This window comes from Liolophura sinensis, chromosome 7 (genome assembly GCF_032854445.1).
Source record: "Liolophura sinensis isolate JHLJ2023 chromosome 7, CUHK_Ljap_v2, whole genome shotgun sequence".
NCBI classification, from domain to species: Eukaryota; Metazoa; Mollusca; class Polyplacophora; order Chitonida; family Chitonidae; genus Liolophura; species Liolophura sinensis.
Window position 1 is genome coordinate 47284559 of NC_088301.1, and position 14509 is coordinate 47299067.

The 14509-nt window shown below is 37.8% G+C and overlaps 1 protein-coding gene across 1 annotated transcript in view; it reads left to right on the forward strand.

Annotated features, from left to right (window-relative positions):
* Positions 1 to 14382, forward strand: part of LOC135470970 (proton myo-inositol cotransporter-like) — a 47252-nt gene extending 32870 nt beyond the window's left edge. The window contains exons 5-9 of the mRNA XM_064750018.1: positions 4054 to 4217; positions 4833 to 4947; positions 8589 to 8830; positions 10156 to 10308; positions 12600 to 14382. Coding sequence (XP_064606088.1) covers positions 4054 to 4217; positions 4833 to 4947; positions 8589 to 8830; positions 10156 to 10308; positions 12600 to 12826 — 901 coding nt within the window. The 3' untranslated portion in view covers positions 12827 to 14382. The remainder of the gene's footprint in view (positions 1 to 4053; positions 4218 to 4832; positions 4948 to 8588; positions 8831 to 10155; positions 10309 to 12599) is intronic.
* The last annotated feature ends 127 nt before the right edge of the window (positions 14383 to 14509 follow it).

Sequence of the window (14509 nt, forward strand, 5' to 3'; positions counted from 1 at the left end):
TTAAGGCTCATTTTACAAGTAGTGAAAAATTTTAATCCTGTGTCTTCTATCCATAAACATGAAGACCATCTTAGAAGTTAAAATTTCTTCACCATGGTGTTACATATCAATCAGATAAATAAAGAAACAATCTATGCTATTTTCTTTTGTGGCAGTTATTGTGGGAAAGGTGAAAATAAAGCTTGTTATTCATTTAACACTTATTATGTGAGCCTCGAGATCAGTGTCCTTAGCATGTAGGTGTAGTGTCTTTTTTGAAAAAATATACTCCTGCTGCCTCACAAAGCACCCATTATCTAAAATGAAATGTTTCCACATTTTATTCTTGAGAAAGTCAGGGAACTGTCTGAATTAGAATTTTAAACTCCTTGACCGAACTATTGTATCAGTTTGTAAGCTCTGTTAAGATGTGAGGAAATAGCACAGGAATTGTCTTGTATTGATGTTTTAGATATGAGGTAACTATGAAAAGAAATAATGGTAGAATTATTTTGGTTCTTTCTTTCTCTGTCTTGAAATAGCAGTTATTTGAGCTGGTGTATGTTATTTTGTCTTGAGGACCATTGTTCATGGCATCGAAAATCTCTTTGAAACAGCATCAATGTTCGTAAATTAATTCTTAGATGTTTTGAAATCATAGCACTGGTAAACAAGGCAGTGTCTAGAAAACAATATAAATTCCAGGCTTTGGCAGCTATATTACATAAATAGCATACCTGGTACTGAAATGTATATGTACATGTATATAAGAGATTAAAGGGCCTCCGTGGCTGAGAGGGTTAGCATGCCAGCGTGGCGCAATGACCCAGGAGCCTCCCACCACTGAGGTGGTTGTGAATTCGAGTCCAGCTCATGTTGGCTTCCTCTCCGGCCGCATGTGGGAAGGTCTGCCTTCAACTAGTGGGGCTCAGTTGGTTAGCGCGCTAGCGCAGCGTAATGACCCAGGAGTCTCTCACCAATGCGGTTGCTGTGAGTTCAAGTCCAGCTCATGCTGGCTTCCTCTCCGGCCGTACTTGGGAAGGTTTGCCAGCAACTTGCGGATGGTCGAGGGTTTCCCCTGGGCTCTGCCCGGTTTCCACACACCATAATGTTGGCCGCCGTCGTATGAGTGAAATATTCTTGAGTATGGCGTAAAACACCAATCAAATAAATAAATCAAATAAATCAACTAGTGGGTGGCCTAGGGTTTCGCCCAGGAGAGCCTGGTTTCCTCCCACCGTAATGCTGGCAGCGGTCATGTAAGTGAAATATTCTTAGGTACAGTGTAAAATACCAATTAAATAAACAAATGAGAGATTAAAGGACATCTATGCATGCAAACTAATATACATGTACATTAATACCTTTTTAGTTTGAAATGATGTTTAGTTTTAAATGAATTAGATCTGCATCATCCAGATTACACATAAAAGGTTTAATCTGTGTTTCATTTCACAGTTAGTACTTGTACATAGTTATATTAGACTATGTATACAATGTATTTGATGAAGGAATTGAAAAACCTCCAGTGATATAAGCATATACAGCTGCGCCTTGGAAAAAGCAGGAAAGGTGACTGCATGGAAGCACTGACATCGTGTCCAAGAATCTGCAAAACAAAATCTGCAGTTGCTGCTGAGTTATTGATTTCTATCACCAGGGTGATCAGTACTAAGTTCAGTTTGTCTTACAGCCCTTTTCCCCTTTATGACAGATACATGTATGCCGTTAACTCCAGGATTGGAGGCTTATTGACAGCTGATCAAGTACATGTAGTCATGGGGAGACCCCCTAGTTACTTGCATCCATTACTTTACTTGGACTTTTTCAAGTAAAACAACATTGATATTGTTATAATAGCTGGATACGATTCAGCAGTTCTTTTTTTTATATATAGATACCTCTATATATACCTCTTGGTGATAGAAGAATTGGTGATAGAAGTCTTAACATTTGTGATGTTTTTTTTTTTTGGTAGCTTCACCTTTCAAAGATTTTTTATATATTTATTGTATAAAATACTATATATTTTATATATTTATTTAAATACCATTGAATCATCAGCTTATAAGTCTTGCAAAAGCAGACTGTGTTCCTAATACTGTATTATGGAAATCAGTACCAGTACATTAATATGTAACAGTTACATCCGTTCTTAACCCATTGCCAAACAGTTGACATGGAAAGGCTTGCATTTAAAATGTATTTAAGGAAATTCTGCATCATTTAATGTAAACAGCAAACTGGACACAGAAAGCCAACATAAATGCATAACTGATAAGACATGTACATGCATTTACGGTGAATTTATCTATTTTTGCCACTCACATCTGGAGGTAAAAGGCCTGCTTGCATATAGTGTTGGATATAATATAACTTAGTTTTATGTTATGTACTTGCAGATACTGCCAAAATCAAATTCCTTTGCAGTAGTCCTGTATACATTTATGAATATGCATCCTACTCCTTTTTTCAGCAGTGAAGTACCTCATGTACTTTGTACCCTTTGCTGGGAAAGCATTGCCTGGTGAAGTGTTACCATGCTTATCCATTATGTGGATATTGACAGTGTAATAGATCCATGGCCTAAAGGCTAAGCTTAGATCCCCAACCAGACCATGTCCATGTTGACGTTTCATCTGCTGCTTCTCGATTCCAAACAGCAATTAGTTATATTCTCCCTACCAATACTCACCATCACTGGTCAGGCTCATAAATCCTTTGCATAAAAGCCAATAACATTAGTGATTTAATACCAGTGGACAAATACCTTGTACTAACTGGAGTGGACTCAATGTTGAGTGTTCCAAGCATGGATGAAATAAGCTTGGTGTAATTAGTGCTTTGTGGGATTCTCACAGCTGGTTCCACGTGAAATATAACACTGTGAATAATTAATGATATAAACACCTTCAGGTGGAAATATCCCCAGAAATAATTGCTGGCATGACAGCATTTTACTGTTCCCAATTAATGAAATATAATTACAAGAATAGCCAGCTTAATAGTGAAATGTTCGTCTTACAAACATTGATAAATTTCTCTGTGCCAGAAAGTACTCAGTATAATCCATGACCAAAAGGTTAAGGCATTAATTTGCCTCCCAAAAATTTGAAATGTAGAAAAGAATTAAAAAAACAGATGAAAGGAGATTACCTGACCAATCAGTGATAATGTGTGTGCTTTTATTTATTTATTTATTTATTTGATACATGTTGTTTAACATAGTCCCTGGCTTAGTGGATTATGGAATCTTATTAAACAGAGACCATTTTGCCTTGACCAAATTACTCTGAATGTCAGTTAAGGCTTGCAGTGTGATGACGTTCAAAGTTTTCTTTCATTGGACACACTAGGTATGGGTTAAATCATAGATTATCCTAGGCCAGCAATATTAATTATTTATTTATTTATTTATTGTTTTTTGGAAAAGTTGTCCACAAATATTGTATTTTTTACTCCTTAAGTAAAAGACAATGGAACAGGAATACTAATGGAAAGCACTGTTTCTCTTCGTATGTTGTGTGAAGTTTTTCTAATTTGTGTCAAATTTATTTTTATAGGAAAACAGAAACATTAAAAAAAACTTATTTACTTATGTATTGTTTAAAGTAGCCTGTGACCTTATATTTTCTAAAAATACCACTTCCTTGGAACAGTTCAAGGAACAGGTTGCAATGCTAAAGCCATTGACATGAATTACTTAAAATGTGTTGTTATCTATTAGGGCTACTATTTGTGAAGTGTGATTTTCTTGTAATACCTGTCAGGAGTCAGTGCTACATGCATTTACATAGGTTCATTGCTTAGAACAACATTTCTGCGTTCAAGAAGATTGGATGACTGAAAAGCTTCAAAATAGAGGCAAGATCATTTGTGTTTCCTACACGTATGTTCTGATTTTACCATGGTGGACCTTTGTGAAATGGCACAGTAATGCAAGTGAACCACAATTTCATAGACACCCAAATCCGCAGACTTACACTGACATTGTGTAGCAGAAAATCAGCAAATGTACAAGAATACCTGAATAAAAGTAAACTTAAGCACTTTTACTGATGTTTCATTATACAGGTACTACAGCGCAACGATCATCAAGATGTCAGGTGTGCGGAGCAATGAGGCAGCTATCTGGCTGTCTGCAGTCACAGCGTTTGTTAACTTTGTCTTCACCATGGTGGGCTTGTATCTTGTGGAGAAAATAGGAAGAAGGCCCTTAACTCTTGGCAGTCTTGTTGGTGAGTACATGCAATGAAAATTTACAGTGTACATGTGCATCTAATTGTTAAGTAGCGCCCTGTAAAATCATGACGAGAACAAATGTGCAAAATTGTAAAATGCAGTTGTGTAGAAAATTGAGAAGGATTTCTGGTTTTTTTCCTGTACCGATACTCCACATCAGAACATTTAACGTTTTACCTGTATGTTCAAAAATATTATGTATATGATTTCTTGCAGCTTCAGTTAATGAATTTGAAGGTTAAAAAAAACTTTCTTAATTCTCAGTCTTTTGTAATTCATTCACTTGTATATGCTTAAAAATACTGAAAAACTTTTATGTTTTCAGTGCGAAAATGAGGAAATGGCCACATGTTGTACAGTGTATCTCGTTCTGAGCATAATCAATTTCAAACCAATGAAAGTCAAGATATATTTGGACATGTATGTACTGGAAGAACCCTTGACTTGTACCATGTACCCAGGTTTCCTACTTGTATTCTCAGGTGCATATTACATACACCAATAAAACACTAGCTGTGGATGGAGGATGTCAGAATGAAGACATCTGGATCTATATCCAGCTGCACTTAGACTTTCAGGACAAATGGTGTAACAATCTTTGTTTCCGACAGGTGCCATTGTCAGTCTAGCTTGGTTGGCTGTGGGTTTTCAGTTGTCAGCCTTGGATACGCCTAAAGTGGATTTCTTGGAATCAGCATCAAAAGGGACAGGCTGTTCTCAGTACAGGTATACACTGTCCACATGCACTTAACGCACAAACTTTGTGCCCCCACAAATCAATTAATGGCTCTTTGGAATAGTTAAAGATGATTGCTACATTCAGTTATTTTTAGCACTACACTGAAACTTAATGTCTAGTGAATCAACTAGAGATTTGACAAGAATATTTTCAGTTGAGTCCATTTGTCATCACAAAGAGCTGCAATAAACCTGCAAGAATTGATTCATTGATTTTTTTTTAACTATACTTGAAATTACTAATTTATTTATAGATCAAATTTATTGACAGAAGCTGTTTAAAGAGGGAAGGAGACTGTGTTTAAGAAATCAATACATGGTACATCATCAAGGACTTTACAAACTTTCCTACTTCCAAAAAAACAAAATAAATAAGAATGACAGCTTCTATCGCGTGTTAACAACCTTAATCGTGCTGGGGCTAGCTCATAAACAGGAATTCTATCCACCTAGCTGGATAGGGCACACAGTTAACTTTACTTACATAAATTGAATGCATATAACTTTTATGTGTGGCAAATGCAGTACACGATTTGCATATCAAAGACCTCTGTGGTAATTTTGTGCACTGAAGTCACTGTGATGCAATCCTTACGCATGTGGTTAGCAGTCATAGTTGTGACATTATATTAATTTTGGCCTTTCATGGGGATTTAATGGCAAGAAATTAGAACTATCTAATTGGAGAATAATATTTGTGTATGACAGTGTCAATCATTCAAGTTAATTTTGGCTTAGAGGTATTAAACAAATATTTGAACGTATCACATGGCTTGGACATTATGCAGTTTTACGAACTACAGGTATTCTAGTCTGAGTACCTTGTTTTATTTCTATTTCAAGTGTACAGTGTATACTCATTTAAAACACAGATTGTGTGAAGTTCAAAGATTCATTTTATAAAAAGGATGGACCATACAAATATTCTGCATAACCATCTTAATTTTGTATCTTGAATAAGTACCCGATTTTTTCAACCTTTTCACATTGTTAGAGCAAATGTGAATGCGTGCAATTTGTCCTCAACAGTGATTTCATTTATTTATGTTTGTTGCATACATCATGACATCATTAAAAAAATAATATTTTAGTCCAAGCAGAAATATACCCTCAGATTATGCTTAAATTTGCATGAAAAGGCATTATAAAACAAAGAGTATGGTATTAAGGAACATGTATAAGATAATATGATTATGAGAAAAAAAAATACTCTTTTTTGTGGCATATTTTATACTTCTTAATAATGTCTGTATTTTATGCATATTTTCCATCATTGATCAGAATTATTCAGAAATGACAACTGATGAACCCACTGGGAATGTGGAACCAGCTTAGAGCCCCCAATTCAGTCTCTACCAAAGAAAGTTGTTTGGACAGCAAATTGCCTGAATTGCACATGTGTAGCCTAAAACCAGGCTGCTTAATTTTACTGACTACTGGGCCTTCGCAAGACTGTAGTTTAGAGCCATTTTACGCCTCAAGAGGCTGATAAGCACTTTTGTAAGACTGAGCTTTAAGACAGATTTTAATTTTGTAAAGTTACTTGGAAAGGCCAGGATAAATGTTATTTATTTATTTATTTATTTTTAATCCAGTCGGAGGTAGTTTAAAAATCTTTTTACATTCTGCTGCCTGTAAAAAAATTAGTATCTGTCTAGACATAACATACGTAGTGCATTCTTCAGTATCTCGTTACAAAATAACTATATCAAGGGAGGTAATTCAGAGCAGGCTATTTCATCTTGTACAATGTTAGTCATTTCAAATGTAAAGAAATTGTATCAGGAAATGGATGCCCTACTTCTCTGAAAGGGAAAAATTAAAGAGGAGAATGGGTTTAATTGAATGTCTTTGATAATTCAGATATTTTGTACATGTTAAAAAGATTATGACCTAGGCTCATATTGCTACCAATTTTGTGTTATGCATAGCATTCAAAAATGGAAAACCTGATAGTTTGAGCCAGTTATTGGATATTTTGTTCAGGTATTACTTACCAAGTATGTGTGCCACCTTGCAGATACTTGGTGTGCCATCTTGCAGACACCGGGTGTGCCATCTTGAAGGTATTGGGTGTGCTGCCTTGCAGTTATCGGGTGTGCCATCTTGAAGGTATTGGGTGTGCAGCCTTGCAGATACAAGGTGTAGCACCTTGCAGATAGTGAATGTAACACTTTGCAGATACCAGGTTTGCCACCTTGCAGATACTGGTTGTGTCACCTTGAAGATACTGGGTGTGCCACCTTGAAGATATTGAGTGTGTGAAACCTTGGACATACCAAATGTGACACCTTGAAGGTAGTGGATGTAGGACTTTGCAGAATCTGAGTGTGCCACCTTGCAGAATCTGAGTGTGCCACCTTGCAGAATCTGAGTGTGCTACTTGCAGAATTTGGGTTGTCACCTTGCAGAATCTGGGTGTGTCACCTTGCAGAATCTGGGTGTGCCAACTTGCAGTCACCGGGTGTGCCACATTGCAGACACTGGGTGTGCCATCTTGCAGACACCTGGTGTGCCATCTTGCAGGTATTGGGTGTGCCACCTTGCAGATACCAGGTGTGCCACTTTGCAGATACCAGGTTTGCCACCTTGTAGATACCAGGTGTGCAATCTTGCAGATACCAGGTGTGCAACCTTGAAGATACCAGGTGTGCAAGTTTGCAGATATTGGATGTGGCACTTTGACACCTTGGAGATAGTGGATGTAGGACTTTGCAGATGCCAGATGTTCCACCTTGCAGAATCGGGTTGTGCCACCTTGCAGATATCGGGTGTGCCACCGTTCAGAATCTGGGTGTGCCGCCTTGCAGATACCGGGTGTGCTGCCTTTCAGATACGGAGTCTGCCACCTTGCAGAAATGGGGTGTGCCACTTTGAAGATACTTTGTGTGCCACATTGACGATAATGATTGTGCTGTCTTGCAGACCTGTGTCACCTTGAAGATATTGTGTGTGCAACGTTGCAGATGCTTGGTGTGCCACCTTGAAGATACCAGGTTTGTCACTTTGCAGAACCAGGTGCCACCTTGAAGATACTGAATGTGCCACCTTGAAGGTAACGGGTGTGCCTCCTTGCAGATACCAGGTGTGCCACTTTGCAGATCCTTGGTGTACCACTTTGAAGATGAATGGTGTGCCTACTTGAAGATACAGGGTGTGCCACGTTGCAGACATCGGGTGTGCCGCCTTGAAGATACCAGGTTTGCAACATTGCAGAACCTGGTGCCACCTTGAAGATACTGTGTGTGCCTCTTTGAATATACCAGGCATGCCACCTTGAAGATATCAGGTCTGCCACGTTGGAGATACGGGGTGTGCCACCCTGAAGATACTGGGTGGGTGTACCACCTTGAAGATTCTGGGTGTGCCACTTTGCAGATACAAGATACAATAGTGTATATTGGGTTATTTGATTGTGGTGTATTTAACACTACATTCAGTCTTATATGGTGAAGGAAACTAGTGGTAAGTCACTGACAGTATGGCAAGTTACTGATAAACATTCCCATTAAAGTCTTGGTAACTTTCTGGTAAATGTAACATTGAGCTAATTTACATGAATGTGAAAATGCTTCATTATGGGTGTTCTCAAATTATCCTACATATACTGTAAACTTTCTGGCTTTCAGGTCTTGTTACGCCTGTATGAGGGATGTAACATGCGGGTATTGTTATGTGGATAAGTTTGACTACGTCCTGAATGGATCCTGTTTACCAGCTGACTATGACGACCCCTGGAGATCAGTGGCAGGGAGATGCAATGCGACACGGTTACCAGGACGACTGACGTGGGGATATGATTTCTGTCCCTCACCTTACTCGTGGATGCCCATGGTGGGACTGGTCCTGTACCTCATTTTCTTTGCTCCAGGTGTGTGGACTGTAATCTGATTAATGTAATGATGACTCACATCAGATTTCAATGAACTTTAGACATCAGATTAAAACTAAATGTCTGCTTGAAAAATAGTAAATAACTTGGTGCCAGATTGTTTATGAATCTTAAGTGTAAGCGTTAATTGAGGTCAGCTCCACCCTCCACATGTATTGAAAATCTTTTCATGTAATTTTTTAGTAATACTGCAAGAAACTCCTTGGCCAGCTATGTCTATGAAGGATATTTTGTAGTCTTGTATATCAGCCCATCTTGAAGCTTGTGAATCTTTGTTCATAAGTTTGTTTGCTTTAGTCAGCCTATTAATATGAGGATTTTCATACAATGCTTTACTGAGTTATGCCCCTTTATTAATATAGGGAAGAGGCAAGAGGGTAAAACATTGTCTGTTTACCACTTCCTGTTTCTTGATCTTAAAATGTGGCAAATTCTATGAAACTTCTAAACTGGGCTCCCTAGTGGCTTCCCCTAATAGGATTATGTTTCTGTCTGCTGGAATGACAGTTTCATTTGACTGGTCAACTCTTTGTCAGCATTATGCATGTATCTCCCACTGAAGTACTCATTAATGCCATGAAACTTCATACATGGACATTGGTACACATGATCTAGAAAGGATCAGATTAATGTATTCGCAGTGGCTTTGGCAAACCTACTGAGGTCAGAGTTCATGCATTCTATTCTGCTTGGCTTCCTTCCACCATAATGCTGGCCACCACAAAAATATTCTTGAGTATGGTGTAAAATATCATTGAAATAAATAAATCGGTAAACTTTCACTCTTGACCAGATTTAATTATAAGGTTAGAACAATAGCTTTTAACTGGCTAAATGCATATAAAACAGTGTCCTTTGTTTCAGCCTGTGAAGGGAATTTAGGTCATGTACTGGTTGGTCTGGTGTCTGTTAAATGTGACTGGGTTGGAATTTCACAACTGTTGTCTTCATTATGGCATTCTAGTGAAACTGCATTGTAAACACATGTGTATGTCTACGACTGGAACTGGCCCTCTCTGGTCTAATGGATAAAATGTCTCCTTCAAAGTTGGGAGACCCAGGATCAAACCTGGTTAGACCAAGGAAACAGGACTGGTTGCCCAGGTGTCAGTATAACATGACTGGGTGGGATTTCATTTCTGGTGTCTTTGGCATGATACTTTAATGGAGGCAGCATTTTGGGGGCATGGACTCACCCTGCCACAAGAAGAGACAGTATGTGTACACACACCTAATGACTGAAATATTATTAAGTATGACATTAAACCCCAAGCTTTCATTCATAAATTCTTGTTCACATTTAGGTATGGGCCCAATGCCATGGACAATAAACTCTGAAATCTATCCCTTGTGGGCGAGAAGTACTGGGAACGCTGCTGCCACCTTTACAAACTGGATGTTCAATTTGGCAGTATCAATGTCGTTTCTGAGCTTAACTGAGGGACTGACTAGATATGGCAAGTATTGTCTTTTATAATATAGACAAGTTCTTGTTGTATGCCACAGCAAAGGGACAACTTTTGCCTTGTCCATTTTGTGTCAGTGTTGCCATATTCAACTAGCCCACAACCAATGAAGATGAGTGCTTAAAGAACAGACAAAGTAAAGTAGGCCTCATCTAAAAGACCATTATATGCTCATCCCAAATATGGTTTTCATGAATTATTTTGGTTTTTTTTTTTTACAATAAATAAAATGTAAATAAAAATTGATATTACGTGGTAGTCTTTTTGGGACATATTGAACATCTTGATATCGCAGATTATTTTTAGTTGCTATCAGTACATTCTCTGATTGCCATATTTCTACCTGTTTGCTGAGCAGCTGAAAGAACCTGTGGCACCATTGTTTATAAGGGCCTGTAGTGTTTTCTACATTTTATTCACTGTAAAAGTATGACATGAAAAACACTTAGAATCTGCATGATATGGCATTTCACATGATGAATATGCTATGTAAATTGAAAGACAGCACCTGACTGATGTTTATGTCCACTGAAAGTCTACTATTCAAAATGTCTTAAACCGGCATTAAATATTTTTTTCAACCTAGTGAAAATTTAGTGAAACTTCACAGCTTCAGCGCGTTGCCATATCGACAGCAAGGTTACATCATGTTTAGTCTAGCTCTCCTACGTTGAAGATACTTTCCGTATTATAGTCAAAGCAGTAACCTATGGGAGATAAAAGTTGTGGACTTCAGTGGTGAAGGTCCAAGTGATAAATAGCTTTCTCGGAAATTGGACATACTGGAAGGACATTTCTTCCAAGCTTGAAATTACTGTAAGCCTGCTATATTAATTACAGTCTAAGTAGCTTGCAGATACAGGGCTGGGGTATTCCTGGTTCAGGTTGTAGCCTCTGGAGGGGTCGTGCTGGTGATTTTGATCCATATTAAATATTTACAAAACTACAGTAGGATTGTTGTATAGCCAGATTCATACTCAAGTCTAAAACAAATTGAAACAAGTGTAAGTACCACTAAGGCTGATCTATACATTCGACTGTCGCTAAATTTTATGCTTCATATGCTTCTTATGCTACCACCTTTACAAACTGGATCTTCAATTAGGCAGTATCAATGTCATTTCTGACTAAACGGTAAAATGAACAAAAAAAAAAAAAAAAAAGACAGCCTGTCTACGTGAGGTCTACTATGGTTTGGTTTGAAACATTATGCTACTGTCTGACAATTATGCGATACTGTCGTTGAAAATTACCCAGGTTGTAATTTCAACTAATTTTATGTCTTTGGTGGTTTGTAAAATAATACAGGCCTGTCCCACAACACTGAAATGGCCCCACGGCTACACGTAACTAAATTGTTTTAAACGATCTCAAAATGATGTCTTATGCAGTAGTTCTGTGTTATCATGTCACTTCATGGAGTGAATAGGTAAGGCTATGTCACAACTTAGGCCATGCAATCTGATAGCAACATGTTTGATTGGATAAAATTCTCAAGATGTCTGCCTCAATTCACACCAGCCAATTGTGTAGTATTGGTATTTTGTTCTACATGTTATTTGGTGAAATCTGTTTAAAATAGACCAGCCCCAATTACACAGTTGGTAGAGCATCCGCGTGGGGAGGCAGTTGATCCAGGGTCAGTCCTGAGTGGGGTCACACCTAAAACCTTAAATGAGGAAGTTGTAACTTCTTCGCTTGGTGTTGAGCATAAAGGGGATAGTGCAATAACTGGTTGACCTGTATCAGTATAATGGCTCAGGCAGGGCGCCTTACTTGCCTTTGGTAAATCGTCGCAGTGAAGCAGCACTAGATAAAAGAGCGATGGAAATCTGTCCTGCAACAAGGAGGCACATTACATGCAATCTAAGGATTCCTTCGTCGTCTGAATAATTGTTACGACGAAAAATAGTACAACGTTAAACCCCAAGCATTCTCTCACTCATTAAAATAATAAAGTATGATACTTTTTAGAAAGCTTAAGAATCCTGAATTCGATTGAAATATGTTTTAGCCAGGTGTTGTCTTGTCCTTTAAAGGTGGTCTCCTCTAAAACCAGCTCCTATTAGCTATTAGTCTGTGCAGCTTGAGGAGAGTGCTGCATCTGGGACAGATCAATGGCTTTAGGTAGTGGTTAAAACAAAATTCATTATTTACCAAATGATAGAGCTAAAAACATTTACAGGTGCATATCCTATCCCCATTGATTTAAGTCCTAAAGTTTGGCAGAAGGAATACATTTTACTAATGGAATAAATGGAATGCTTTCTTATATTCCACAGGTACATTTTGGCTGTATGCCTCATTGGCATTCCTTGGTTTAGTCATGCTTGGATGGCTCTTACCAGAAACAAAAGGTAAATCACTGGAGGAAGTGGAAGGAGTGTTTGCCCGGCCATTTTGTGGATCTAGTCCACCGATTGATTACAATACCAAAACCATTCAGTACGTCCATATTCGAGGCTTGAACCGAGATGGCAGGGAATCAGAATTGGAGTCACCAGAATAACCGCAACTGTACCCACACCTTATTGAAGTGGGCAATCAGTACAATTCTTGTTTCACCTAGAAACGGACAGCTGTAACCACTGACAGTTAGACGGATGCCACAGAGATCATGGAAGCCAGCTGGCCCAGGAGGCATGTTGTAACAGGACGCATGCACTGCGCATGTCTGTTAGTGCATGTAACATTGTACAATACCGATTCAACTGGATTTGTGTTACATGCACGTAAGCTATTTGAACTTCGGAGTAATGTTAGAAGATTGACATGCAAGGAAAAGGAATTAGAAAACTTCTGTAAATGGTAGTGAACAAGTCTCCTACTAACAGTTTTGCATAAATTACATGTAAAATAAAATGAAAAAGCGTGAAACAGTGAGTGATACTGAAGACTGGTGTCTGAAATATAAATGTAAGAAAGTGTTTTCACAATGTAGTAAATGAGATTGGCAAGACCAAACGGTTGTGGAACAACAGCAAAGGTTACAGTATAAAGATACATTTGCATAAGATACTGGTGAGAAACAACTTGTAATTATGAATTTTGGCTGTACTGACAAGTCATGATGCTGAACATTTATACTGATGCTCTCCAGCATTCAGAAAAGCAAAATGTTGATATGTTCCATCAAACATCTTTCTGTTCTGCATGCTAGGTACATCCTCTTCACTTGTCTTGCATAAGGTCAGTATTTGGATATGCTTACCCTTTTGCAAAGTGGTGTACAGAATGTCTCAGGATGGGCAAATGCCACAGGGTCATCCTCCTCCACACACTGTACATCTATAAAATTGAAATTGCTCCCTCCATCTATAAATGGATAATGATTTAAATGGTAGAAGAATAATGGTTTAAATGGTAGAAGTATTTCTACCATTCCCTTTCATGTACATACATGTATGATTATGTGTAGTTAATGCCTACGTTTTCATGGAGAATGCACAAATATTCGGGCTCCTTTGTTGATGAGTATATGTTTTTTGGCTAAGTCAGCACATTGCTTTTGATAGTGACTTTTATCACCTCTTTTTTAAAAGCTGATGTTTGTCCTGGCAGGCCATTTATGGAGAATCACCTTTACATGCAAATAGATACATGTTCCTATCAACTGCCTATATTTTTGGTTTATAGACCAGTTATTTTACATAAGTTAAGTACATGTACATTTACAGTGCATACATATATTTGTGTCTTACTTCTTGGGCACTAGCATATAATTAATTAATCAATATAATATAGAAACTTATAACAAAAAATTTAAAATGCATTTAGTTGTAATGTAGTTATACATTCACAATGTAAACGGCATAATTGCCCCAGTACGTACAGATCTTGCACGAATGTATTTAATAAAATGAGTTAAGTGACTTAAAACTTATTTGGGTATCACAGCAGATTTCCACTTATTCTGGAGAGAGGATACAGATTGACAGTCTAGCACATTCAGTTGTACACCCCCTGTCCCTTTCACGTTGCAAGTTTATAAGTGAAAGAATCTGCAGATTAGTATTTTTAGACATTAAAGTGAAATAGAACCAAAACAAATCTAGGTAGGTGTCAAGAGTGAAAAAAAAGAAGAAAAAAAATCCCTAGATTCACAGTATATATATATATATATACATGTACATAAAATCATCTAAAGTGTATGCTAAACTGGTTGTGCTGTGCACTGAATTCAATTGATGGA